General features: G+C 41.6%; 1 protein-coding gene and 1 long non-coding RNA gene across 4 annotated transcripts in view; one reads left to right on the top strand and one right to left on the bottom strand.

Moving 5' to 3' along the window:
- The window catches only part of LOC118319041, an 85,166-nt gene that overhangs the window by 26,327 nt on the left and 33,126 nt on the right, over positions 1-25,713 (top strand). The window lies entirely within an intron of this gene.
- Positions 33-3,402, bottom strand: LOC118319034 (homeobox protein HMX1-like). Its single transcript, XM_035649097.2, has 3 exons — positions 2,837-3,402; positions 2,087-2,218; positions 33-1,722 (listed from the first exon to the last, which is right to left on the bottom strand). Exons 1-3 carry the CDS (start codon positions 3,087-3,089, stop codon positions 1,316-1,318), a joined length of 792 nt encoding a protein of 263 aa, XP_035504990.2. The 5' UTR covers positions 3,090-3,402; the 3' UTR covers positions 33-1,315.

Here is a 25,713-nt window from a genome sequence, read left to right as displayed (position 1 = left end):
TGTGTGTGTGTGTGTGTGTGTGTGTGTGTGTGTGTGTGTGTGTGTGTGTGTGTCATTTCTCTCATCCTGTATCTGATTCAAGTGTGCTCGTCAATCCAACACACTCCTTTCTACAGTAAACTGGCTATTATCGTCTTATTTTCTCAGCAAGAGAACCACTAAACAATTTGTGCATACATTTTATTCACACGTGAACATGTGGGTGTACAAAAGTCAGTATTATAATCCTCTTAAATAAAAACATTCCAAAGATCAGGGTATTGCTAGAAAGTCACAAACACCAAAAATGCCTTTTTTGAATAATCCAGTTTCTACGCATTGCATATTTCTTCTTCCGTTTGTCCAAATGGTCCAAATGTTCGGAGCACAATATCTCCCAAAATTTGTTCATAGGCCTCAAATAAATATTTGGAGCTTGTTAAATAATGTTGAGAAAGAGTTTGAAGACCGGTGACAAAAGTTTGTTTGCATTGCACTGTGTGGTTACACATTTTGGACTGTGTGGTTACACATTTTGCCATCAAAGCAGAGCCAACATTCTTACTTATAAAAAAGATGTGTGTATGAATGTGACTTCAATGTCACACACAGTGCGGGAACTTTGAGTTTCACAGTTGCATGCTTTCTATCTGTATTCAGATGTTCACAAAAGCAATTTTTTTTCTCTGTGTAATTTCTCCATACATTTTTATTGCAGCATTCCCAAATGTTCTCTTTAACAACATATTCCAAAGCTTTTATTTCTAATGCAAATTTTGTCACACATAAGGCTGAAATGCAAACACAAGTTTGTAAACGGCGTCTGAAAACATTATTCCACAAGCTCGAAATATTTTTGACCCCTTAATTGTTCCCATATTTATGTGGGTCGTCCAAACAATTGTGGAAAAACAACCGCAAAAATAGAACCATGTTTTTATTCCGTGTATAGTCTTGCGTTACGTGTCGTCCATGTAGGCCTGAGGACACTGTTGTGGGCAGCTTCAAGAGGCCGGGCACATCCCTCATTGATATTACTGTAAGTCTTGCAGGACATTGATTGAAAAAAGCACAGTTATCCTGGAGAAATTGTTTTGGTTTGAAGATATTTGAGAAGCTGCAGAAAGAAGGATCGAGAGGATCCACTGTAACTCTGACTGTATTTCTTAAAGTTGCTTCTGGGAAGTCACAGGACGAGTCCTTCCTTGTGCTTGAGCAGTAATTTTGACTTCACAGAATCTGAATTGGAACTAAAACAACCACTTTTGCAGCATTTTCATTTGACGAATTGTCCAAAAGAGTCGCAAGCCGCTGCGTTGCTCTTGCGCCCTTAAAGTCACACCAGTCCAGTCATCTGTGGTGAGACGAATGACACTGGATGAGTGAAGTGAGTCAATGGGTAGTTAATCGCATTAGGGAAGCCGACGGACAAGGGCGACACTTGGGGCAGGCCGGTCTCGCGATACAGCGCGGGAACTCTGACGAGCCTCTGCGCAGCGGCGTAGGGTCGGACGGCCGCGCCGCCGGCCTCCACGTCCTCTGCGATCTGCCTCTTCCACTTGTTCCTGCGGTTCTGGAACCAGATCTTCACCTGGGTCTCGGTGAGCTGCAGCGCGGCTGCCAGCCCCGCCCGCTCCGAGCTGCTCAGGTAGCGTTTCAGGTCGAAGGTGGACTCCAGCTGGAAGACCTGACTGCGGCTGAACACGGTGCGGGTCTTCTTCTTTCGCGTCGCTTTTGTGCCATCTGAGAGAAGGAAAAGAAAGACGGGTTTTTTTTTTTGTTTTTTTTATAAAAACCAAAAGGTTCCAAAGTAGTTTTCTTCTACATGGGCCCAGGAATTCTTAGCTACATCTCTGCTGTAAAGAAAACTTGAGAAAACAACTAATATATTGATTTATGGATGAAACCCAACTACAAAAGATATCTTATTCATCCCACTGCCTAAAGGAAATAGAGACAGACAACCAGTTAAAGTCTGCAGCCTGTCATCAAGGGCTCATAAGCAGGGCGCATGCGTCATAACGCACGCCCTGCTTTTGCTTTCCACAAAGCCCAAGGTGGACTTTTTTTTTAGGATGCAGCGGGGGGTTGTTTGCTTTGGCCTCACCTGGGTCACAGCAGGAGGAGGGCGCGTCGTCCTCTCTCTCATCCGTCAAACTCTCTCCCCCCTTTTCCTCCTCTTCGTCGTTCTCCTCCGTCCGCCGCCTACAAGCTGGGGACTCCCGGTCGCTGCGTGGACCTGCGAGGGATAACGAGGGGGAAGAAAAGAAAACTCCCCTTTTAATCATCCCACATACTGTGTCCTAAACTATAAGGACGCCGTTTGACCAGTGGGGAATTACGCACATTAGAACTTCCTGTTATTTTCCAAGATTATAAATAAGCATGAACTCCCTGCTTGAAACAACATGGTGAGGTTGTTGTGTGGATGCTAAAACAGTACTGGCTCGTGTAAGACCGATACATGGGGGAGTTGGAGTGTTTTTACGCACGGAAGCAAGAGACGCACCGAAGGGCCACGTGTGACGTGTTTTACGAGAAATGAATAAAAGTGGGCAGCATGCCCTTCTGCTGTCTGATCCACGTGGTGACTTCAGACTTTTACGCGCGCGGGATGCGGTGGCTTTTGGGTTTGACGTAAGTCATTGTATCAGAGTGATAATTTTCCAAGGCGCCGATTTGTTGGATCAGCTTAAACGTGTTGCCACGACCCCGGTCAGCGGCTCTTAATCCTCCTTATCCAGCCGGTGAGCGAGGTTACCTACAGGCCAAATCAAAAACGACCGTTTGTTGATTTCAGAACCTTTTTTTTTTTTTTTTAATCAGCCGATGAAACCATCCATATACGGACACTCACTTCTTGAGGTGCCGTGCTCCGCGTTTGGCGGTGTCCGTCTCCAGTTCAGCGCTCCGTCGTCGTCGTCCACTCGTCTCGTTTCCAGTCCCGGACGCAGCACCGGGCCGTGGACGGCAACTCTGACGCCCGGGGTCTCCACCCGCTCCTCGGCCGAAGCCCCTCTGTGTGTAGTCGCCAGCAAATTCTCAATGTAAAAAGACGAACCTCTCGACGGAGCCCCGAGCTTCGATGTCGGCGCTTTGTCGTCCAGCATTTTGCCTTCCTCCCCCCAGGTTCTCCCTCTTTATACCTTTTTTTTTTTTAAAAAAACCAAGCTCCCAGCTCTGAATATTATAAAATCATAACCGGGAATGTGTCTTGTTTCCAGCAAGGAGTGCGTCCTGCTCCGCGTAAACCTCTGCGACGCGAGTCATGAGAGCGACAATAGAGCTCAAGCCTCAGTCGTGAGAGATCCGGACAAAAATGCAAAAACTATAGCGAAGAGGAATTACTCCAGAAAAACAGAAAACCCCCCGTGCCCGTATCGCTCTGCTGCGTCGTTCTTGTCGGCTGTGTGGCAGTGGTCTGTCTTGAGGGACCGGTGATGCTGTATTTAGGTCAATTAGGGAGCAAAGCACAGCAGAGATACAGTGTTTGTCCCCGGGGCTGGAGATGGAGAGAGCTTCATGGAGAATGGCACAGTACCGCCTATTGGTTACATCGGTCCATGCACACTTTATATTCACTTTGCACAATTATATTTCCGTCACACTCTTATTTTTTTTGTATGCCCTTCTTTCTCGCGCCATAACAACGAAAGGCATGCTTTTGGATAATTTACTGTTTTATCACTCGCATTAATTAAACACATTTCTATTACTTTGCGTTTTTCATTAGTGATAAAACAGAGGGTTCTCGATGATAGAGGTTAAGAAAGCCTGAAATATTGGAATAATAGTAATTATTGTTACGACAATAGTTGAACAATGATCAATACTTTGTCAGGTGATTAACAGATTCTTAGGGTTTTGAATTATTTCTGCATATCAATTTCTTTTCTTTGGTATTTGGAATACAGAGAGTGAAACCAGTGCAAAAGTCTTCGATAGTTTATAGTTGAGTTTTGTAAACGTCTATACATTGTCGTCTAATAGCTGAACATATGCTTCAAAATCTGTGTTTGATTAATGTTTTATTCAAAAATCCTGCAGACATGTTTTAAGGACATTAATAAATATAATATTTATATTTAAAAAAACAAGTTTGATTATGTCCACACTAAAAGAAAATATATACTTCATGAAAATGCGAATGCTTCTAATTCCAAAAGTTTCACAACAGGATACAGTCTGTCACATCACTGTCCATTCTCAGCGTATACATTCCATACTTTTTTTGTTTTTAATAAGTTGCATTTTGACTTCTAAACCAGTTGTGACGTCACAAAATTCTGCTCGTGCTCGTCTGTACTCATCTCAAACTGTGATATATTTAAGTTGAGCACAGAGAAACTTTTTCCTGCTTCAGCAGATGAATGTGAAAACAACCTTCAAACTCTCTTCTAGTGTCAAACGGTAGCAACAAAAAGCAAGACATATTTTGAGCGCGTGGCCTTTAAATGCTTGGTTCTTCACTTGCATCAAGAAAAATGTAAAAAAAATAAATAAATTATGTAAAGTACAACCTAATTTGCAACTTCTTTTTGTCTGCTTGCTCGTTTGCAAATGTGCGATTTCAAATTAACCAGGATACACCCACAGGCATCCACAGTTTGAACATCCTCTTGCTCCGGGACTAGTAATTCTAGTAATTCCCCCCCCCCCTGTAGTGCTTAAAGGACCAATCAGTGTCCAGCACAGGCGTCAATATACTGTGTCATTTTCACACTAACAGGCTTAAACCAAAGCATCTCACCAGGGTGAAGAAATTTGTGTGAGACCTAAAAGTGTATAGATTAATCTGTGGAGAATTTTATATTTTTCTTTTCTTCTTGCAACGGGCCCCTGTTAAATGTCCTTACATGGACTGACAGTGTGTTCCAGCTTAAAAATGAGTTGATTAATACTGAAGGTGGAAAAATATTTAGTCAGCTTGGAAACCGTGAACGCCGGAGTGTAAAACAGCACTGCGTTTGGAGTTGTAATAGGATTTAAACACCATGAAAAGCTTACTTTCATCTGTAGCTTTAACTAACGCTCAGGACATTCCGGGCCGGACATTTTTCTGGCCGCACGCTGATGAAGCGACTGTTTGCTGTCTAACAGGTACCTCACAACACTTCAGTAAATAGGAGTTGAACGTATGAGAAAGATGGAACGTGAGCAGAGAGTCGTGCAATAAATCCCCCGTGCGGACCAGTGAGCAGTGACGAGAGGCAGAGAACAACAAACCGTTTGTGTTCTCAGAAGATTTGCTCACAATTGTTCTTCACCGTGCCACTAAATTGACTTTGCAAAAGCCTCTTTGCTTGGTAATAACCTATCAACCTATTACTCCAGATTCTGGTGTGAGTGGTGCAGCGCAGACATTTTACACGAAACTCCCAACTTATAAACAGACTTGACAAAGTTAAAAACATGATTCATCACTGTTATATATTCTGTAACCGTAGTACACGCAGGCAGTGTGGTTTGTAGTAAAAGCTAATATTTGTGATTCACGTGCAGGATATTGAGAAGAATAGTGGAAATTTTAAAAACTGCAAAACTTGTTCATTTCATGTTTGTGGTCACGGTTGAGAGAAGGATCATGTCTACAGCAGTTTGAATAAAAAAAATAGATGAATAAATTAAGTGATGAACGGGCATTTGCATTCAATAATTTTGCGCGCAGGATTAAAAAACTTTAAAAGACGCTTTCCAAACTTTTTGGTTAATGACTCCTTAAAGCCTCTAAATATTTGAAATATTATTCTTTACCATTATATCACAATTAAATGATAAACAGTTATCCTTTAAAAAACATCTTCATAGAGTTTATTAATTATTAAGCATTTGACTCGATTCATCTGTTTCATAAGATTTGTGTGGGTGTGGTCAGATTAGGTGCACGGAAGTAGGTGACATACCATTTCCAAAATAAAGTCCCATGCAAGCCTACCCAAAACCGAAACAAAACAAAAATATGAATCTCTCAAGTGCAATAACCAAAACTGTTATAACTTTAGCAAAACGTAATGTGTGCATGTTTTATCCCAAGAAGATGTTTAATAAAATAAGTTTTTAAGGGCCTTAAAATAAAGAAAAAGGCAGGTTGAACATGTTGGTGACCCATAAAGAATTTAACTTCCAGAATGTTTTTGATTAGAAAAATTACTTGGAGATATCTTGAAAGACAACTGAAGAATATTTAACAGATGAGAGAATAAAAGTTTGAGAAAGCGTTTATAGATTTCTATTGGTGTAAGATTCTGTACATGTTCTAGTACTTGTTAATATCATATTAATCACACTATTTTATGGGCAGGAAATAATTGAGGAGGGTTCATTTTTACACACACTTGCATGAAGTCTTCTGGAGAAGCTGAGATGTGCGTGTACTGTTGTTTTTTTTTTTAAAGATGCAGGATAGATTTTTTTGTTTTTGTTTTGCCCCAACAATAATTCAGACAGACATGTTTTTGTGTCAGTTTAAGGGAAAAGTAGAAAATGATCTCATGCCACTCTGCCAACAGCAACACGAACACCACACTTCCTGTCCTGTCTCGCCTCATTGTGAAGCGTTGCGCGGAGGCATGTTCAAGATCTCTTAATTCAAGATGGCACCGCAGCTTTACGAGGCTGACGCAGCAAGGAACTTAACCTCTGAATTACCAGCAGAATGAACACTGGGGAGAAGAACTACTTACTGGTACTTGCACACTAATGTGTCTTAATTCATTGCAACTAAACGCAAAAAAATTGATCATTCAGACTAATTTTTTTGCACTATTTCCTCTGAGTTAAGATTATTTCCACCATGATTTGAGGTGGTGGAAGAAGGAAGTAGATCCTTTGCTTAAATATCACAGTTTAAAAAGTCTCCCCATTACAATTTCACTTTAGAAAATTTACAGAAGAATGCAAAATCAAAAGTAAGTAGTTTTTCGGCAGAATAGCCCCGGTCAGGTGCACTGTATCAATATATATGTATGTATATATATGAACAGTTATATATGTATATAATTCCATTGATATTCTGCAGTCATGTACAAGCAGAATTTTAATGTTTTGGCCCAATATATTTAACAAACTAATGCAGTTAGATCTGTATTAAATATATCAATTTTAATAACATAACCATATGTTTTTAATGTAAAAGTGAAATTTGCAGAGTAACTTGTGTAGGTTATAGCTGCCAGGTAAATGTGGTGGAGTAAAAGTTTTAAGTTTAGATTGAAATGCATAAAAATGCACTTCACTCACGTTCTCATATTCGCTCTGAGTTATTATTTTCTAGTTTGAGTTCTTAATACAACAGTAGCTCTCATTATTATCGTTATTCCTCTTTTTGTTAAGTCGTCATATGCAGCCTCTCCTGCTGATTACTTTGATTTCCTGATGCCAGCTCATCCTCAGCAAAACCACCGCGAGTCCAATCCAGATGGGATTCTATAATCCGGTGTCATTAACAGTGTATATGTTTGTCTTCTCATATGTAATGACGAGAATCCCCGCGTATATATACCGGGGAATCCTCCACATCATTATTTCTGGCACTATAATGGGCCACTGTGGCGATTGCAAGCGACTGAGGTCAAAGCCATGGCCCAGAATGCAATGGTGTATATGAGGTCAGCGAGGTCCAGACATCTTAGGTCGACCTTAATGGAGGCAGCCAACCAGAAGGCCCCTTAATGCCACATAGAGCGTGGAGCTATTGACGATCTTCAACCTCGCCTTTTCTTCGTCTCTCTCGGTCAAAGAGCGACGTTCATCAGATGGGATTTTAAACCTGCCATTTCTCCGGCGCTTTACGTCGGAGAGGTCAGCGTCGGACCCTGCGTGAAGGCGGACCTCCGGGCTCCTGCTGTCACTTATCCGAAAATGCTCCTTAATCTGCATTTTATACCTGCTCAGAAAAACTCCAAAAAGAACACTCCAGATTACGACCATCGAAACTGACACATACTTCTCCCGCCTAATCCCCATTAGCCCTCGACCCACTGCACCCGGAGCCCAATTCACTGGGACAAAGCGGGCGCGTTCTGAGAGCCGTTTGGTTTATTGCAAAAGCTTCTGCAGCCTCGCACAAAAGCCTGCGAACAAAAACAACTTTGTTGTGTTTTTTAGTTTTTTGCGAGTTTGAATTTTTGTCTCTCAAGCCTCAAAAGGAAAACAAATTTAGGTCTTGGGCCGGAATAAACTATTAATGCCTGTTTGTTTAACCCCTGAACGGCAAATTAACCCCTGTTAGAGCCAGCTTGTCAGTTCAGTACAAAGGAGGAGAGGGCTAGATATTTTAACCACATTATGGCCTAATGCCACACATCCACACTCCCTTTCTCTGTATGCCTGAAGGAGAACAAGCAAGCTTTTCCCCCTTTACAAGAAATACACATAATAACACATTTCAAATGGGCCAAATGAAGTTTTGCATCCATGTTAAGGACATATCATCGTTCCTTTTGCAAAAAGCAAGTTTGGAGAAACACTACACTGATCATTGTCCCTCTCCCATGCACGTTAAAGCGATCGAGGTTAGTCACACGAGATTAACCGTGCAGGTACAATAAACACCTACACAGGAAACAGGTTTTATTCCCTCGGGGGAGGGTGGGAAAGACGGGGCACTTCTGACGGATTACAGGCCCTGCACAAATACCAAGGCTTATGGGACATCAGATCAATGGGAGAACATCAACCTCCTTGTGATACCACTAATGTCTTTAGCTGTGCAAGGAACTGGGGTCAAATGTCACCTTTTTTGGCGGGGGGGGGGGGATTTCAGCCAGACAACATGATATTCTAACTTTTAAAGGTTTCCAAAACTTCTTCCAGTAGACATATGGCTAAAAATAAACCGCCTTCGCGCTGCGTGTCCTAAACATTTAGTCCCGAGCACACACACTCCATCTGACCCCGGGACGTTTCATCTTTTAACACGCACACTTAAATAAAATCGGTTAGTTGTGAAAAGCAGAAAAAAGGGCGGACGACATGGAGCCGCAAGACCCTCAGCGAGGGGAATTGCGTGTGAGGGAGGCGAGGTCCACTCAAGGTAGCAGCTGATGTCCATAGAGAGTGCATCGACGCCGCCCCCCCCCCCCCCTTTCCCCATCCGAGGTCAAAGCACTTCTGTCATATTAGCTTATATGCCTGGTCCATATTTTTCAATAAATCATGGCCCTGAAGGAAAGCTGGGGAGTACACATGAGCTATTAGAGCTGCCTGTGGGATTCCTCCTCCTCCTGCTGCTGCTGCTGCAGCAGAATTACATTTAATGAGGAAAGTTGCCATATGAACGACACGTTTTTTAATAATAATTCTGTCTGTTGTTGTGTTAACTTGTAAAAGCTCTCATTATCATCATTTACCCTGACATTTTTAATTGGGAAAAAGTATTATGAAATTTCACCAAACATTTGGAAAGTTTTAGAAGAAGTCCACAGTTTATTGTGTTAGATAAAAGCCTGAGTAAAAATAATGTAAACAAAATATAGTTAATCCACAAGGTTAAAAAAAGTTGAAACATTTATTCAAATCTACATAGTACAGAATATTGCATCAACTGAATGAAACTACTACTAATATAATATTAATAGGATGATTGTATACATTTTACTATTATTATGATTATTTAAGTCTATAGAATACATAAAGAGTATATGAAAACATTTCCTTTGTTTTCTGTTTTTACCTCCATTAAACACTGATTGAATAGTAAAGTTATGTTAAGTTAAGTAATCTATAAGGTAAAAAAAATCTGTGGAAAAGTACAAAAATGTAAATACATCTCCTTAACATCATCAACTAAATACTACTAATACTACAACAACAACTACTACTAATACTTATACTACTACTAATTGAATTGGATTAGTTTATTACATTATGATTTTTTCAGCCTATAGAAAACATAGTCTATAAATACATTTCTTCTGCTGTTTTCTGCTTTTTCCTCCATAAAAAACTCATGTTGTTTTTTTTCTCTCTCTCTCTTTCGTTAAAAAGATTAAGTTAATAGTGGAAACTTTAATTCAAATCTACATAGGACACAAATTAAATACAGTTCTTTAACATCATCAACTGAATGATACTACAACTTGTACTACTACTACTACTACTACGGCCAATAATACATAGTTGGTTAGCATATAGGAAACACGTAGAGTCTATAAAGACATTTTCTCTGTTGTTTTTCGTCTTTTCCTCAATAGAAATGTTGTATTTTCCCCACCCCCCCTCTCTCTTTCATTAAAATCAGTGTCGATCTTGGATCTATGATATATCTCCGCTCCCCGCGGCCTGGTCTGAGCTGCGTCTCCATCCCGTGTGATTATTAAACGTACATGTTCGGGGCAGGAGGGATGAGGGAGAGTGCACGTTGTTTGCCCTGCGGGACTCGTTTTCACCGCAAACTCCTGTTTTCCCGCCTCTTGTCACGCAATTCCCCGTATTTATAGTGCACATACATACATGCGCACACGCATGGCGGCTGCCCCCGGGGCATCCAACCTGCAATATATATATATATATATATATATATATATATATATATATATTATGAAATTCATATCTATGGCACTTGGGTGGTTGAAACTATTTTTTTTTATGTTAAGCCACATTTAAAATGACATTTGGACAACAACCGCAGGCGGAGGGGCGGAAGTTAAACCGTTATTTTAAAGTTTTTGGGAGCAGAGCTGTAATTTAAACGTGTTCTATCTTCAACATTTCCTTTGTGAAGGGAACGAGTTCAAACGTTTTGAGATGTCTGTTTTGTTTATCATTATTGTTTTTTAATACAAAGCCGCTGCTGCGATATTCAGTCGTTAATTGCACCCCTGCATTAAAACATTGAACCGATTATTTTTTAGAAATGACTCCTTTTTCTTTTTATCAGTATGCAACTTTTTTTGTATAGTAACACATTTTTTTCAAATGATGCAACCAGTGTTTTAAACCAACAAAGTCTCCTGTGCCCAAACCTCATATCAGAGAAAACATAAAAGGGAAATAAATTGAAGTGAAACGCATATTGAGTCTGAACTGGTTATTATTTCATATAGAAGACGTATTAACCTTATACGTTTCTCAAAGTTGAATATTTCACGAAGTCGGAGCATCAACAAGAAAACATATTTATTTATTTATTATATGTTTCAAAAGAATTAAGAGGGAGGCGGACTTAATCGATAAAACAAAATCCTGTTTTTGTTTTGTTTTTTTCGTAATGAAAATTACGTGGAAAGTGAAAAGTCGTTGAACCCTGGTGCCTTTATTCACTCCACGGTTTGTCCAAGAGAACGAGTTAATGCACGGGACAATAATCTCTTCCCACGTGTTTAGTAAATGTTTCTCATTTCATTATTTCCCCCATATTTAAACGAAGCCAAACACATTTTTATAATAATAATAATGATGATAATTCATTAGTTAAAGTTTATTTCTGTAGTACTTGGGTTTCAAAGGGTTTAAAAAATTAAATGAAAATAAAAAAACATAAAATAACAAGACAAAACCCAAAATAAAAAATAAAATAAAAAATCATATCAACAATTTATTGTTAGGGAATAATTCAGGTCAGGCTTTGTTTGTTTTTCAAACATGAGCTACTTACTTTTTACGTTTAGGAAAAAAAAAATATTTTTTAACAATACAACAGTGAAGTAGAAAAAAGAAGAAATCTTAAACTCATAACTGGTCAGGTGCATATCACAAAATAAATATTTTTACACACACACACACACACACGCGCACTGTATCAGACAATGAAAAGAGTCTGCAGATTTATAAAAACACACCAGTTTGATTTCTGCAGCTCATCGTTCTCCAAACATCTGACTTTGCTTTCTGTGCTCAACCTCTGACACGTGAAAATTATAGAAATAAGGCGAAAATTCAGTGTACTCTACACAGTTACAAGCAGACAAGTCATGTCTTGGATACAATAAACAGGCCGAGTTGTAAAGTTCATCACGCATGAAGCATGAAGCTGTTTTTATTTGATGCCCATGTGTTCCCAGTTAGAAAAACTGGATGGGGGGGGGATATTTGTTGGAAATGGCCAATGGACACCTTTTGGTTTGGAAATTGCACCACTGCTGATAATAATTCTGATTCTCTGACATGAAAGGAAAGTCATTAATTTGAAGTAGTTTCTGAGGGAGGTGGAGAGGCGGGTCTCTGTGGAGCCTGGAGCTGTTTTTCAAGGCTGCATGGAGCCTTAAAATCCACTTACTGTAATGTGCTGGTTCAGTCTAATGTGTGAAAAAGAAAAAGACTTTCATGTATGCTGGCTGTTCGTGATGAATGTTATTCTGGTTCACATCATTATACCACGTCATGTGGTATAATGGTAGAAAAGGGTGGGAAAAAAATCCTTGATTGAGAAAGCTATCACACACTTCCTGGTTTGATTTTGGATTAAAAGTTTTATCTGTGCCGGCAGGAAAAGTAATGAGCCAGAGGAACACGAACCCAGCTGAAAACCATTAATACAAACAAAAAAGTGAGTGAAGAAGAGGGCACGCAAACACCATTATTTAAACTCCTGCAATCCAAGAGTTGAACATATATTCTTAAAAACAAGTACATTGTGTTTATCATTACAGAAAGAAAGAAAAAAGTCATTGCAATCCACCAGCAGAGGGCAGCAACACCTTGTATGAATCAATAAGAGCCTAGAAGAAGATGGAAAAAACATTATATGTGGAAATTTCCCAATGAAAAGTCAAACTATTATTGAAGAAAATGACAGCCAGATATTATATTTTATGAATCATGGTTCAGATTTCAGTCCCATGTTTACTAGTCATGAACTCACTTTACTAGTTATGTTACTATTACACTATAAAATATTTCCTTAAAAGACAAAGATGCTGTTTATGGCCACGACCACAGAGGTGACCTGTGACACTTGACTCCTGACGGACTGGTTGTGTGTAACATCATTCCTCTCTCACTAGATGGCAGCGTTATGACGGCTCTTATTCTCACAACATCTCAATTCTGGCTGTTTCTTTGTGAGTACAAGTGTTAAATCGATAATCAAGGTTACAGTTGCTTTATTGGACACTTGCGGTGGTGGATTCAGACACAACGTGGTCATCAGATGGTCAGAGCACATGTGGTGTTTTCAGTAGCTAAGTATGTAGTGATGACTCATTTTTATATGTGGGTGTATAATGAATCTGCAACAACAAAAGACCACCATGATAAAACACATGTTGATCACTTGATAATTTTCACAGTTTCTCAGTTGCTTGTCGTACAATTTGCCAAATAAGCTTGACCTTTGATATGACAATAATGTCAAATTTACGCACGGTCAACTTTTCATTGTCAAAAGTATCAACATGTTTCATATTCAAAGTTGACTTTGCAACAGTTTGGAAGAAAAGCAGGTTGTTGCCATGAACACCTGCTGGTCAGAGGGCTACGGTAGTCTAATAATGGCATTGTTTTTAATTAAAAAATTTAAAAAAAAATAGAAAAAATAATCACTCCATGAATCTAAACACAGCTTTCATGTGTAATGTACGAGACAGTGAGAAATTGATATACTTCGTACATTATTAATGTGATAAATCATATTGTATCTTCATTTTCTTACTTTCCAGGGTGCATACAGTTAATATGCATAGTACAGTACCGTTATAGGGACTGTACGGCCGTTATTTCATTCCCCACAGTGCACGAGGAGGCTATAAATCTCCGGTGCCAAAAGACAGTCAATCAGAGGCTCATAACTGGATCATTTACTTGAGGAAAATGGGGAAAGCCTCCTCTATCAATAAGACAGTGTGAGCAGCTGCAGAATAAATATTACACCCATTAAAACCTGAGATTATTATGTCGTCGATGCTAATGTAATCATCTTCATATAAAGTACATTATCTTGTGGATCCTGTCACGCCATTATGGCTCTTTAGGTTCAACTTAATGGAGCCGCGGTGCAACATTCTGTCCTGCGATTGGAAATTGATCGACTCGATCTAAAACTGATTCCCAGTTCGCGTCGCAGTCATCTTTTATTTTTTCATAGTTCTGACCATTTTCAACTAAACCTGGGGGCTTTGTTCAGAACCTGTCTCATTGTTTGACTGTTCATGCTTACAGCGACCGGGCACAATAACACAAACACCTGCTGAATCGAATAATCTCTGGAATAATTCAGTGAGGATTATAATGCTCAGGTTTTGTTTTGCGACTGTGTGAGGCGTCATATTGTGGCCGTGTTGTTTGCACAAAAGTGAAGTGTGTCAATGATTTTGTCCAGTAAGAACTAACTTATTCCATTTTCAAAGCAATCACACCCACCAGGTCCGTTAAGCAACTGTTCATGGGCTTTTGATGACGTTTACCCAGCTGTCAAAGAATTGAGGAATTGCAGGGTGTCATCGCGTTTTATTCATGGACAAGATGTTCTCATTGTTCTCACAAGACAACAATGGGAATTTGAGCATCAGTAATTCCATAAGTGGGCAAACTCCATCTGGCCGATTATAAATTACAGTGTGATAGGATTTGACAGCTGCAGAAAAACTGTTTTGTCAGTTCTTGGACACTTTTGAGTAGTTTGTAAGATGTTTATGTCAGTGCAGGGATTCTAAATGTTGGCCAAAATAACCGAAACACCTTTGGCACTTTGTTGTGGACAAATATATAACAAACAACTTGCAAATAATAATACTGATAAAAGTGATATTTTTCTGTTTGTCTGGAGCGTTCAGCAGCATTTTAGTGTCTTCACCAGCAGATTGAGTTTTCAAAGTTGTCAATATGTGGCCTGAGAAACGTCAGACATTTGGTGTCGCTTGTTTTATAAGACAGTCTCTGGCCCCATGTACTTTTGCTTGAATAAGTTGGGATTTATTTAACAGCGTCTTCACTATCAAGCCGCGTTATAATTGTTAAATGAATATGTCAGAGTACAGACTGCCATAATTGTGGAGCTTATGAATACTGCATGATAACTGTTTCTGACTCATCCATCACTTGGGGTCAGTGCTGTACTCTTAAAGTTGCACGTCACTCCGCAGCACCGTGACAGGATCAGTATCTAAGGCCCTGAGTTGTCACTGAAACCAACGGGTGACACAGTTTGGTTATCGAGTGGACCTTGTGTTTTGCTCGGTGGAATCAACAGCTGCCTGGATAAGGGGCTGGGTGCACGTCAGAGACCAAGGCGATGTCTCGGCCCCCTGTGCATGATTTACAGCTTGACTCATCCCAAGCAGACAGAGGGCTCCTGCGTATACTTTCAGTATGCAACATCTCTCCACAGCCAATCAAATTTAATTATTCCTTTGGAGGACCTTAGGGTGAGGACATGTCCTGTCACGGGTTTCCTATACAGACGGAGAGAAACGGGAAGAAAAAAAATAACATAATTACATGTGACTATCTCTTGTCCGTGAAAAACATTTCCATCTAGATAACAAATTATTGTTATTGGGTTTATGAATCAACAGGAATTTTAAAAAATCAGTGCGCGAGCAGCGTTGGTTCTGTTAGGAGGCAGTTCCTTGGAGTCCAGCTATCCCCTTGCATCGCCTCCAGCTGTCCTCCTTCCCCAGCAGCCCATGAGCCACAGTGGCCCCGCACTGGAAATAAATTTCATTCCGCTAAACATCTAATTTGACTAGACGCATGCATTAAGCACTGAGCACCGCAGAGTTAGCAGCCTTCGATCATGATCAGTGATCACTTTTCTGAATGGATAGGTGATGACAAAATATGTGCCGCATGAAGTTTGCATAACAAGAACTGTAGAATCCAATTCAAGGGTGCTATATATAGCAACTTTAAAAGCAAAACTGGTCCTAAGCCAAAGTGCTACACTTGGACTAACGTAGAGTATATGTTGAAACAATCAAGCAGAATAAACAATATTGTGAAAGGAAAAAATCCCTGGCTTGTGAAGAAGGCACATGCCATGGTGCGAGGACCTGAGTGGTCTGATGGTGCCGTAAGGGATTAATACTGAGATATGTGAGGGTGATGAGGCCATGGGGAGATATTGAAGTTTATCCTGAAGTGATCGGAGAACCAGTGAGAAGACGTACAGGGATTGGGGCTCATATGGTCTTGTTTCGAGTTTTCAACTAGTTGTACCGCGTCCTGCAGGGATTTCCAGGTAGAGGGAGTTACAGAAGTCCAGCCTGGATGACATCGGTGCAGGAAGGTTCCTTTCAATGAAAGATTCTGGAGCTGACACTGAGTTGGGGAAAAAGCTTGACATGAAAATGAGGTGAGCGTGTGGTCTGATGTGGACGGAAGGTTTAGAGTTTCTGGACAATAACCATGGTATGATTGTGGGGGGTCCAAGAGTAGGATCTCCTTGGCCCCATGTAATTGAAGTCAAATATGAGCCAACCAGCCTTCAATTTCCTGTCGACCGCTTTTTAATTGAGTTACATCAGTGCATCATCTGCGTAGCAGTCTGAGGAGATTCTGATGAGTCTCTGCAACTGGAGCATGTAGCGACAGAAAAGAAGAGGGACTAAATAAGCTGGCTCACCACGCATATGGGACATGTAGTAATGTAGACGTGACTCCGCAAGTATGTCTTCTCTCTGTATTTGTCAAATGAATTTCCTTTCAACAGAGTAACTTGGCTAGCGTTAACGCCGTCCAACATTCGCCATCGCAGTAAGCTGTCAAAGCTGGATCTTTTGTGGATTATCCTTGATTTAACGCACGTGTGACACTTCTCAGACTTAATCTTGTGTAATTAATTGAGTCGATGCGCAGCATTTTGTGGCATGTTTGCCTTCAGGTGAAGATGAAAGTCCTTCTCTCGAGCCAGTATTTGCTCGGTCCGCTCCGGGCTCCCGTAGAAACATACAAGATTCGAATACTGCCACCTTGGAGATAACGCGCTTCATTTGTCAATCCAGCAGACTGTTTGTGTTCGTCGCGTTTTCGTCATCCACCACTCCTTCCCCGCCTATCATTCGCATTCCGTGGAGCCAAATTGAATACGTGTCACGATACATCACAGCCGTTTCAATTTCTCTTCCAGCCTCGATCTTCTGGGAGCACAATACCACAAATGCCCTTTACCTCCCTATCAGCCTCCCAGATGGCGCGGTGGCTCTCGGCCTAACTGTGCTCCGTCAGCTAGTTCCCCCCCCCCCCCCGTGCTAATGGGGAGTGTTGGCCTGCCAGCTGCAGACGTGCGAGGCCGCAGTCGGCCAGCGCACCCGTCACACACACACACACACACACACCTAAAACTTGATCACAGACGCTCGCTAATCAGAAGTCCTCTCGGTTTCCACTCTGCTGTGATAGAAGTGTGCGTCGAGAGCCTGGCAACACGGTCGCATTCACACCAAAGAGCGGGGAAATGAATGAGAATGGGCATCATTCTGGTCACGAAGGTGTGCATTGTGCCTTCGTTCAAACCTCTTTGGGCAACCATCTGCTTCTCCAGAGGTATTTGATCGACGCGTGCTTGACTCGAACTACGCGTCACATGTCTTGTGGCTTTTACGGCATCGCCGAGGCGCCTCCTGTTAGTGGAGACACTGGTATCTCTGCCTCTTCTCCAATCGACTTCAACTAATCAACTACGAGAGACGGTGGCGCTCTTTTGTTTTGAAGGACTGACACTACAGAAGTTTTCCAGCTAACTTCGTGGTGGAAACGTGATGTTACGTCATCTACAACATGAGGTTGTTTGGTTCAGCGTGAAACGTTTGGTTCCGATATTCATGTCCCTCTCTGGGCTGTAGACTCGTAGTCTTGTTTACGTGCCCTTCTTTCCTTAATTCTAAATTTAACCCTGTAATATCCAGTTTTTTCTTTTTATTCCCTATTAAAGGAGCTTGAAAAAACATAATTTTATTCCATACTGACTGACTGTGTCTTTACAGAAGTCACATTACTCTGAGGGAAGTATTCAAACCCAATATTTTCACTGTTTTCATGCTTGCAACCTTCTATCAAATCAAAATATTCCTGAGACTGAAATGTCTGCGATGACTCAAGGTCAGCGGGGGTCAATGAGAGGGATCCTCATATCCATGGTCTTTGCATACTGTACTGTGTGTGTTCACTGCAATGTCACCCACGAAGATTGGAGCCAGTCTGTTGTATTTTAGCTCTGCTCGTTCTCATGCATATGAAGACATTCGCTGCTCTTTCTGCTGAGTAAAGCTTTTGTCCTGGTCACAGCCTGATTGTAGTTTTTTCCATGATAATCGTGCAACATTAGCAATTTAAATCTGCAAACCGTTATCAGTGGTAGTTCCGATTAATGTGTAATAACAAAGTTTCAATCCGGGACACTTCGGTCTCATCAGTCCCTCCACACATACGTAGACCTTGACTTGTTCTTATCTACGCTGCTGAATTATTTACCAGTGCCCACCTATCCTGACACTGGCTGTGTGAGGGTGGTCATTATATTATGCATGAGGTTTCTTGATAAACAATGACCTTCAGGATGAAACGGCACCAAAGTCAAAAAACTCCAAATCCCTCCCCATCAGAAGAGAAGAGCGGGCGTCAAAACTTATTGGCAAATACTGTATATGAACACATACTGTATGCCTTCTCCCAGCCATCTATTTTTGTTAAAACGAACCCCTTCCGCCTTCAGTAGACCTTTTGCAGGAAGCACTCAGGGCTTCAGAGTGAGGATTTGCAGAGATAACAGGCACAGTCGAGGCAGGTGCAGGAATAATAGCTGCTCTCCAGAGGCTACGAACAATGTGAAATCCCTGACAATGGGTTTTCCAACACTGAACGGCAACAAAGCTCTTAAATGCGAGGTGTGCTTCACCTTAGAACTGCAGAGGACAGGCTGATTTGAAGACTGCGCATGGAAAACCTGGCTACTCTACAATTAGAACGACGGCCTCAGAGTTACGTCGATAAAAGTTTGCCGCTGATTGGCAAGTCAATCTCTTTAATTAATCCAGCGGAGCAGTTGTGAACTGCGGCCTCTCGGGTCTTGCTCCCGTTCCTGCTGGTAGATGACCAGCAGCGAGACAACCCCCCCCCCCCCCCCCCCCCCCGGTTTAGCGCCGTCTTCAGTGGAATTAGCTTGCAGCCAGAGTGGACTGACATTCACTTTATTGACTCGGAAATCCGCCCATCACCTTATGGCACCGACGATAGCAGCAAAACCCTGTGTTTCCATTAACAGCCGCATTGATCAGGCTAATGAAAACAATTCGTTCCGGACCGAGGGGAAGTGGAAAATAAGAGGACTGAGCTGGAAGCCTAAGCAGTTGCGAAATCAGCTTATCCTGTCCAAATTGAAAATGGTGACCAATGTGTATAATATATGTGGTAACTGTATGATGTCAACAAGCCTTTGATTGTTGAACACTTCAACTCGACACTCGGTGTGTGCAGGCCACACAATAGCTGGTGTTAAAGCTCTTGGCAGTTTTTGTGGGGATTATTCTGTTGGAGTAGTTTACCGGAGATGTTGTTTTAAAGGAGAAAATGTGGTTTGAGTCATTTAATACAAAGAAGTTGTCTTAAATCATCCACTGAGTTCACTGTAGCCAGATATTCTTTAAAATTCCGTCTGATCCGATTTCATCCTGTTGTGTTCACAAATGTACAAATTTACATTTGTGTCCGTTAGACTTTGAGCTGATTATGGGGTTATTTGGATTCCAGTATAAATTTTTTTTACCACGGATACACCTTTTGCACGTTCAATTCGATTGAAATGTAACCGTATATCACCAAATCACAGCATCCCATATCTTTAAGCACTTTACAGAGCTGGGTCAGGACCTTTTCAACATCGTAGAGAGAAACCCAACAGTTGGCGACAGGAAGAAGCCGCCGACAGACCTGGCTGCGTTGAGAGGAGAGAAAAGGGGGATAAAGTCTAAAGGCAGGGGAGATAAAAAAGAGAGAGATGGTGAACATCTGTATATACTGTTGTATTCAAGCAGTCAGACTGGTTCTGTCAAAGATCAGGGTTATCAATACTTCCAGCATCATGCTTACAAGATATTATTCCACTCTTGGACAGTGAACGCCTGCGCTTTAAGAGCAAGACTCTATGAGGTACTGTGAGCTCTTTAAGATACGATGGAGCTTTGGTCATTAAGAGCTTCGTATGTAAGGAGAGGGATTTTGAATCCCGTTCTGGGTTTTTAACAGGGAGCCGGCGCAGAGGAGATAATGTCGTCACTGGAGGCCTTTTCACAGAGTTACTGGCACATCCCGATAGACTGGTTTTTCTTCATCCTGTTGAGACGGAGTGCTAATATCGCACAAGTAGAAGAAGGAAGACTGGTTTTATCTGCCAGTCCTTGGTCCTGGTCAGAAATTACTCCAAGGTTCCTTTGCGTAAGATCTGCAGGCCAAGGTAAGGCCAGCCCAAGTGACCAGATGTTTGTTTTTTTCTTCTGAGGGTCCCAGTGCAGTAACTTCAGTTTTGTCAGATTTTTTTGGAACAAGCAGTTACAGGCCTTCATGGCCTTTAAGACAATCCTGAAGTCGGATTAGTTCTGAACAGTGACTATTTTCTTTACTTTCTTCACTATCAAGCGTCTTACAATGCCTCCTCAAAGTTGGTTTGAAAGTCAAACTATAAAAAAAGTACCTTGCAGTGTAGGACTCGAGAGCTGTTTGTAAAGCTAACCCTCCTGGGACAAACATTTTCAACTTTTAATTTGTGTCATCACATGACCTCAGTTGCTCATCTAGGTAATACATGCAAAAATCTGAAAAATGGATGCACATAGTGATATTTACCATGATGCCATTTTGCATTCTGTGGTTTGCCACTGTAACACACTAAGGGAGTAGGGAATATTCATCTGTGCTGTGTGAAATCCCGCCCTATCGGATGCCAATCCAATGTTAATTAACTTTCTCATTACGTTGATTAAAAAGATAATCCAACCGGGATTACCAGTATTACTATTGGTAATTAGTTGTGTATATTATCATAATTTCAATGCGACAACTGTTGCTAATGTAGCTCTCCTTAACTTAACTTAACGTCCAATATGCAGGTTATTTTTAGAGTTTTTGTCGAACGTATCCCCCGTGGGCATGTTGTCAGAGTATTACAGGACTAGAACAAACGAAAATACATCGAAACCTCCGGAGGAATTGCCGTCTTTGCGACGTGCATGTGTTCGGGGGGGTTGTGGAGGAAACTGGAACACCTTGACCAGTCCACACAGAAGACATCAACTCACCCTGAACCACTCAGCCGTCCTGTTTCGGAGGTCAAATCAGTTAATCTAAAGTAGAAATATCAAGTTAACCGTCTTCCCGTTCTAACTGTGCCGTTGAACTACGTTGTGACCACGTTGTCAGGTATTCTGGGTCACTTTCTGAATGGCTCTGCTGCCGACATCACGTGACAAGGTTCCCCTGCTGATAAACAGAGCTTTGTAGGTCATGATTAAGGGACTCATTTGTCTCGCCCGGTCCGTCTGCTAACTTTCAGCCTTCCAAGTAATTAAGGAGCTGTGGAACAGTGGATGCTGGATGGCCTCGGGGGTTTTCACTCTTATTTTCATGCATCCATTAACAACGCGGCCAATGCCTTCCATATGTACGCTCACGCTTGGGGATTCGTTGCGTTCTTCATGGGAGTCCTCATATAAATTGCAATTGATGTTCTAATTATTACTCGAGATTTGTTTAAAGAAGAGGTTCCGGTGGATGGAAAACAGCAGATATAATTATTACCTGACGGTGAAGTTTTCAATCTGGTTTATAATGACTTTGTAATGACCTTTATCTTGAGGGAATCTCCGTCACATTTCCAGTACCCATCTGTGCAAATGCAAGGTGGATAAAGACATTATAGAATACAGGGGGGATTATTCAGCGCAGTTTATCAAATCTTACGACGCGTTTGTCACAGGAACATCAGGACGAGGCCCTTTTTTAATCTCATTGCTTTTCAAGCCATATCCCATTTCTGTCACTTTGGTCTTGATAGAATTTGATTCGAAATTGTGTCTCAGACATCAAAAGCCTCCTGCAATTTACACAGATGTCACAAACAGGGAAATCTGGTGAAGCCCACAGTGTGAGCCCACGGGCGCTCACAATGCGGCAGGATGTGCACCAGATCTGGGACAGGAACTACAAGGTGTGCAGCGGAGAGGCCGCAGCAGGGACGCTTTGAATTGTTCACCGACAGCTAATCAGATGTCTCTGAACTGTTGCATTCAGAAGACCGTACCAGATTTTCATTTTCTTTGGTTCTTTCAAGAGATTCCGAAAATCCAATTATCGCTTCCCCTGCCATCTGTGGCAGCATGGGAGTAATGAGGAAAATCTGCACATAAAATTACAACATATACACGGTCTTTGGGGGGAGGCTGGATTTCTTTTTACTATTCAGCGTATAAAATATCCGTACAAAAAAAAAATTCTATCCGGTATGAAAAAGGTTAGGTAGACTTCATAAACCCCAAGGTTATACATTAAAATGTTACGCAGCAAGAATATAATACCACTGCAAGTATCATTAATGACATGACACATGTTGTACACAAGTACAACCATTTTTTACTGCTAAGTGATCTGACCTTTAAAAACGGTAGATATCAGTAGGTTTTAAATGAGCGTCTAAATCACTCTAACACAGTAAAAGATTATAAAAAAAAATGCTTATTTAGCTTTTGTTCATCTCCTTTAGTTTGAGAAAACGGCAGCAGCAGAGACCAAACACTGGTCACAATACTACATTTCATTTAAAACATTCAGACTTTTGCACTTTGTGCGTTCATTCTCTTTCAGTTGTTCTTGGTCCACTTTTGTCCACCTTACGAACCGAGGGTTACTGGTAAGTTTCCTTCTGATAATCAATGACGCCACACCTAATGCTGTATATGTCTGTTTATATAGTGTCACCGACTTTAACATGAACACGACATTAACTGATTTATGACAATAGATACATGTGCGGGTAAATCTGACATAAGTGTTTCCTGAAAAGTTGAATTTGAGGGTTCATTCTCAATTGCGGAAATGGCCCCCCCCCAAAAAAGGCCAAAACTGCACAACAATTGAGTTGACCTTTATTTTCAACCACTGTTTCCCAGGGCAAAAATAAACTGCAAATTATAAAAACAAATGATATTTATCACTTAAATTCTGAGCGAACAAATTAACTACATGAACATACATAATGGTTATATATCATTGCACAGGAGATCTTTTGGGACCAGGGCAGTGTGAGCAAAAATTCTGAATTAATTGACTAATGTATTATTCAGAAATTGATATATGAGGCTTGTTGTCCCCTCCAGGGCTTGTGCACTCACCGGCGTAGTAGTTTTTCCCCAGGACCAGAGCTCTGCAGCAGGATCTTGTTAGAAAGGAGTCTCCGCAAATGTATTCACATGGATAAGGGTCACAGAATTACTCCAAATAGTTAAACAATCAGGCAGTTTATTTTAAAGACCTAATTGTAAATGGGAATCGGTCCCTACAGACATAAATAAAGACTGCTTACCATTTAGGTACAACCTTTGTCAAGGAACATGAAGGATAAAGGAGAGTGTGACATTGAGGAAAATTTATGGGGCTGTGTAGTCCATGTTTATTGAGACATATCGATGGGGTCATAAATAAGACTTGACATTAAATCACAGATTGTGACACGAATAGTAAACGCCATCAAGTGGACTGGAGCTGTGACCGATGCCAGTGAAGCATGAGTTACGGGTTGGGCGTAAAGTTTCAGCTTCAGAGACCCAGTTAAGATTGAATTGAGCTTGAATCAAGTAATATGCGAGGCGCCGCTGATTTCCCCATGATGACTTTGCCTGTAATATAAAACGTGATATTGAATTTAGGGCGGAGCGGTTGTTTCAGCGGCAGTAATTCCTAATGGAAGATGAACACTCGGACGCCCCGTGTTGTGCGGGATGAGGCATGAGGCACTCCATTAACGGAAAAAATCTCAGACCTTCCCCGGGCCGAGTTCCCATTAATGCAGAATACTGTGAATTGGCAAAACTGCTGTATCAATAATTTCGCGGCATTCCCCAGCGACTTCCGCCCTCTCCCCGCCATCTAAACTCATTTCCTGTTTACTTGCCCGCATCCGAATGAGAAAATTAAGGCTCGAGTTGACGCATTTTGTATGACGAAGCATGTTGGAAATAATATCGGAATTAACCGGTCACACACAAGTCCCCAGCTGACATAAAGTTAATGCGGCGATATAATTGGTGTTTTTTCTTCTTTTTTTTTTACATCCATTTCAGTTTCAGCGTAATTGCATTTGGCTGAAATCTAAGAAACTATTTGTGGTGCTTTTGTGTTACTCCTCGGGTACGTACAGTACCCTTTTTTGTTTCTTGGACTCACTGCTGACCTGCTGGCAAAAAGTACTAAAGCCAAATCGCTGGGCCCTGCATGTGTTGAAACAAATCCAGTGATCAAACGGCAAACGCTGTGCCAGCCACAGTAAGACTCAGTCCGCCGGGGCAGGATGAGACTCCACTCCCTGTGTGGGCGGCAGAGAAAGAGAGTTGTTTTTTGTGCAGCGATGGCGTCTCCGGGGGAGGCCACCGCCGGCTCGTCTCCTGAAGCTTTTGTTCTCATGGAAAAGCGGCAAAGCCACAGTCTTGTAACGCTGTTCAGATAGTTGAAAAGAGCTACTTTTGGAAGCTCACAGCAGAGTGCATTGTCGAATGCTGCAATCTACTGAAGCGCGGCGTCCCATTTCTCTCGACGCGAGACACTCGGGACCTGGGGCCACTCATTCAGGGAGGTAGCCGTGACATTAAGAAATACCCTGTCCAATTTTCCCGCTGCATCGCCACCTCCGTAAGGAATGTTTGACTTGACCCGACATGTTAAAACCGAAATAATTATTTCACTATTCCTCATGCCTCAATTCCCAGAGACATGACCTTGATAGCCTTCGTGGTATCTACAGTACAGTCCTGTGGTAACGCGGCTGAAAGTGGCTGATCTTTAAAAACATGGCGCCTCTTCATCAGGTTCTGCTGTGAATGTAGCTTCAGTTCTGCTGATATCACATCACAGCTGGCGACCGCAGTGAACAGTGGAGTTAGATTTTTTAATTCCAGAGCGCCACTTAAAATCGACGGGCAACTCCGAAATGAAAGTGAATAGCTCATGAGAAGAAAATTGGGACTACACATTTCTCCGTCTGTAGCTTTGGTTCTTTTTCCCGGTTAATTAGTCACTCCTTGACAAGTCGTCACAAGAGAGATATTCTCGTCGTATTAAGGCTGCTGATGATGCATGAAGGTGTTTCAGCTCTGATATACTCTGCAGCAATCGTTTTGCACGTTCTTTTGTCAGCTTACCGTGTTCCGTGGCGTTCAGTTGTCTCATGAAAGCCTCTTGTGAACATCTCTTTCAAGCTTTATTGTGAGGCCTGGCTAATAGAATTTGTTGGAGGTTGACTTCAGACCTTGATATTATTTGACCTTTGGCCTTCCTCCACCAGCCACTGAGTTTTATTACCTCCGCCGAGGAGGTTATGTGATTGGTTTGGTTCGTTTGTTTGTCAGCAGCATTACTCCATAAAGTTATGGATGGATTTGCATGAGAATTTGATCAAAGATAGGTCTCTGCAATGGTGATTACATTTTGGGAGGGATCTGGATTCGCTCCAAGTGCTCTTGGTTAATATCACTCTCAGTTTTCCGAAGTTGGGGCTGCAGGTTTTGTGAATAAAGTCGGGCAACAACCTTTCCACTTCAGACACAGTTTGAGTTTGAGCAGCCCATTTGCCACATGCACAGCATCTTCCTTTCTTTC

This window comes from Scophthalmus maximus, chromosome 12 (assembly GCF_022379125.1).
Source record: "Scophthalmus maximus strain ysfricsl-2021 chromosome 12, ASM2237912v1, whole genome shotgun sequence".
NCBI lineage: Eukaryota > Metazoa > Chordata > Actinopteri > Pleuronectiformes > Scophthalmidae > Scophthalmus > Scophthalmus maximus.
Note: the sequence above shows the minus strand (reverse complement) of the source record. Positions and strands in the feature narration are given on the sequence as shown.

Coding starts and splice junctions, on each gene's coding strand:
- LOC118319034 (XM_035649097.2), bottom strand. CDS start 3,089: ATGCTGGACGACAAAGCGCCGACATCGAAGCTCGGGGCTCCGTCGAGA. Junction 2,219..2,836: donor GGAGCACGGCACCTCAAGAA/GTGAGTGTCCGT, acceptor TATCCCTCGCAG/GTCCACGCAGCGACCGGGAG. Junction 1,723..2,086: donor CTCCTCCTGCTGTGACCCAG/GTGAGGCCAAAG, acceptor TCCTTCTCTCAG/ATGGCACAAAAGCGACGCGA.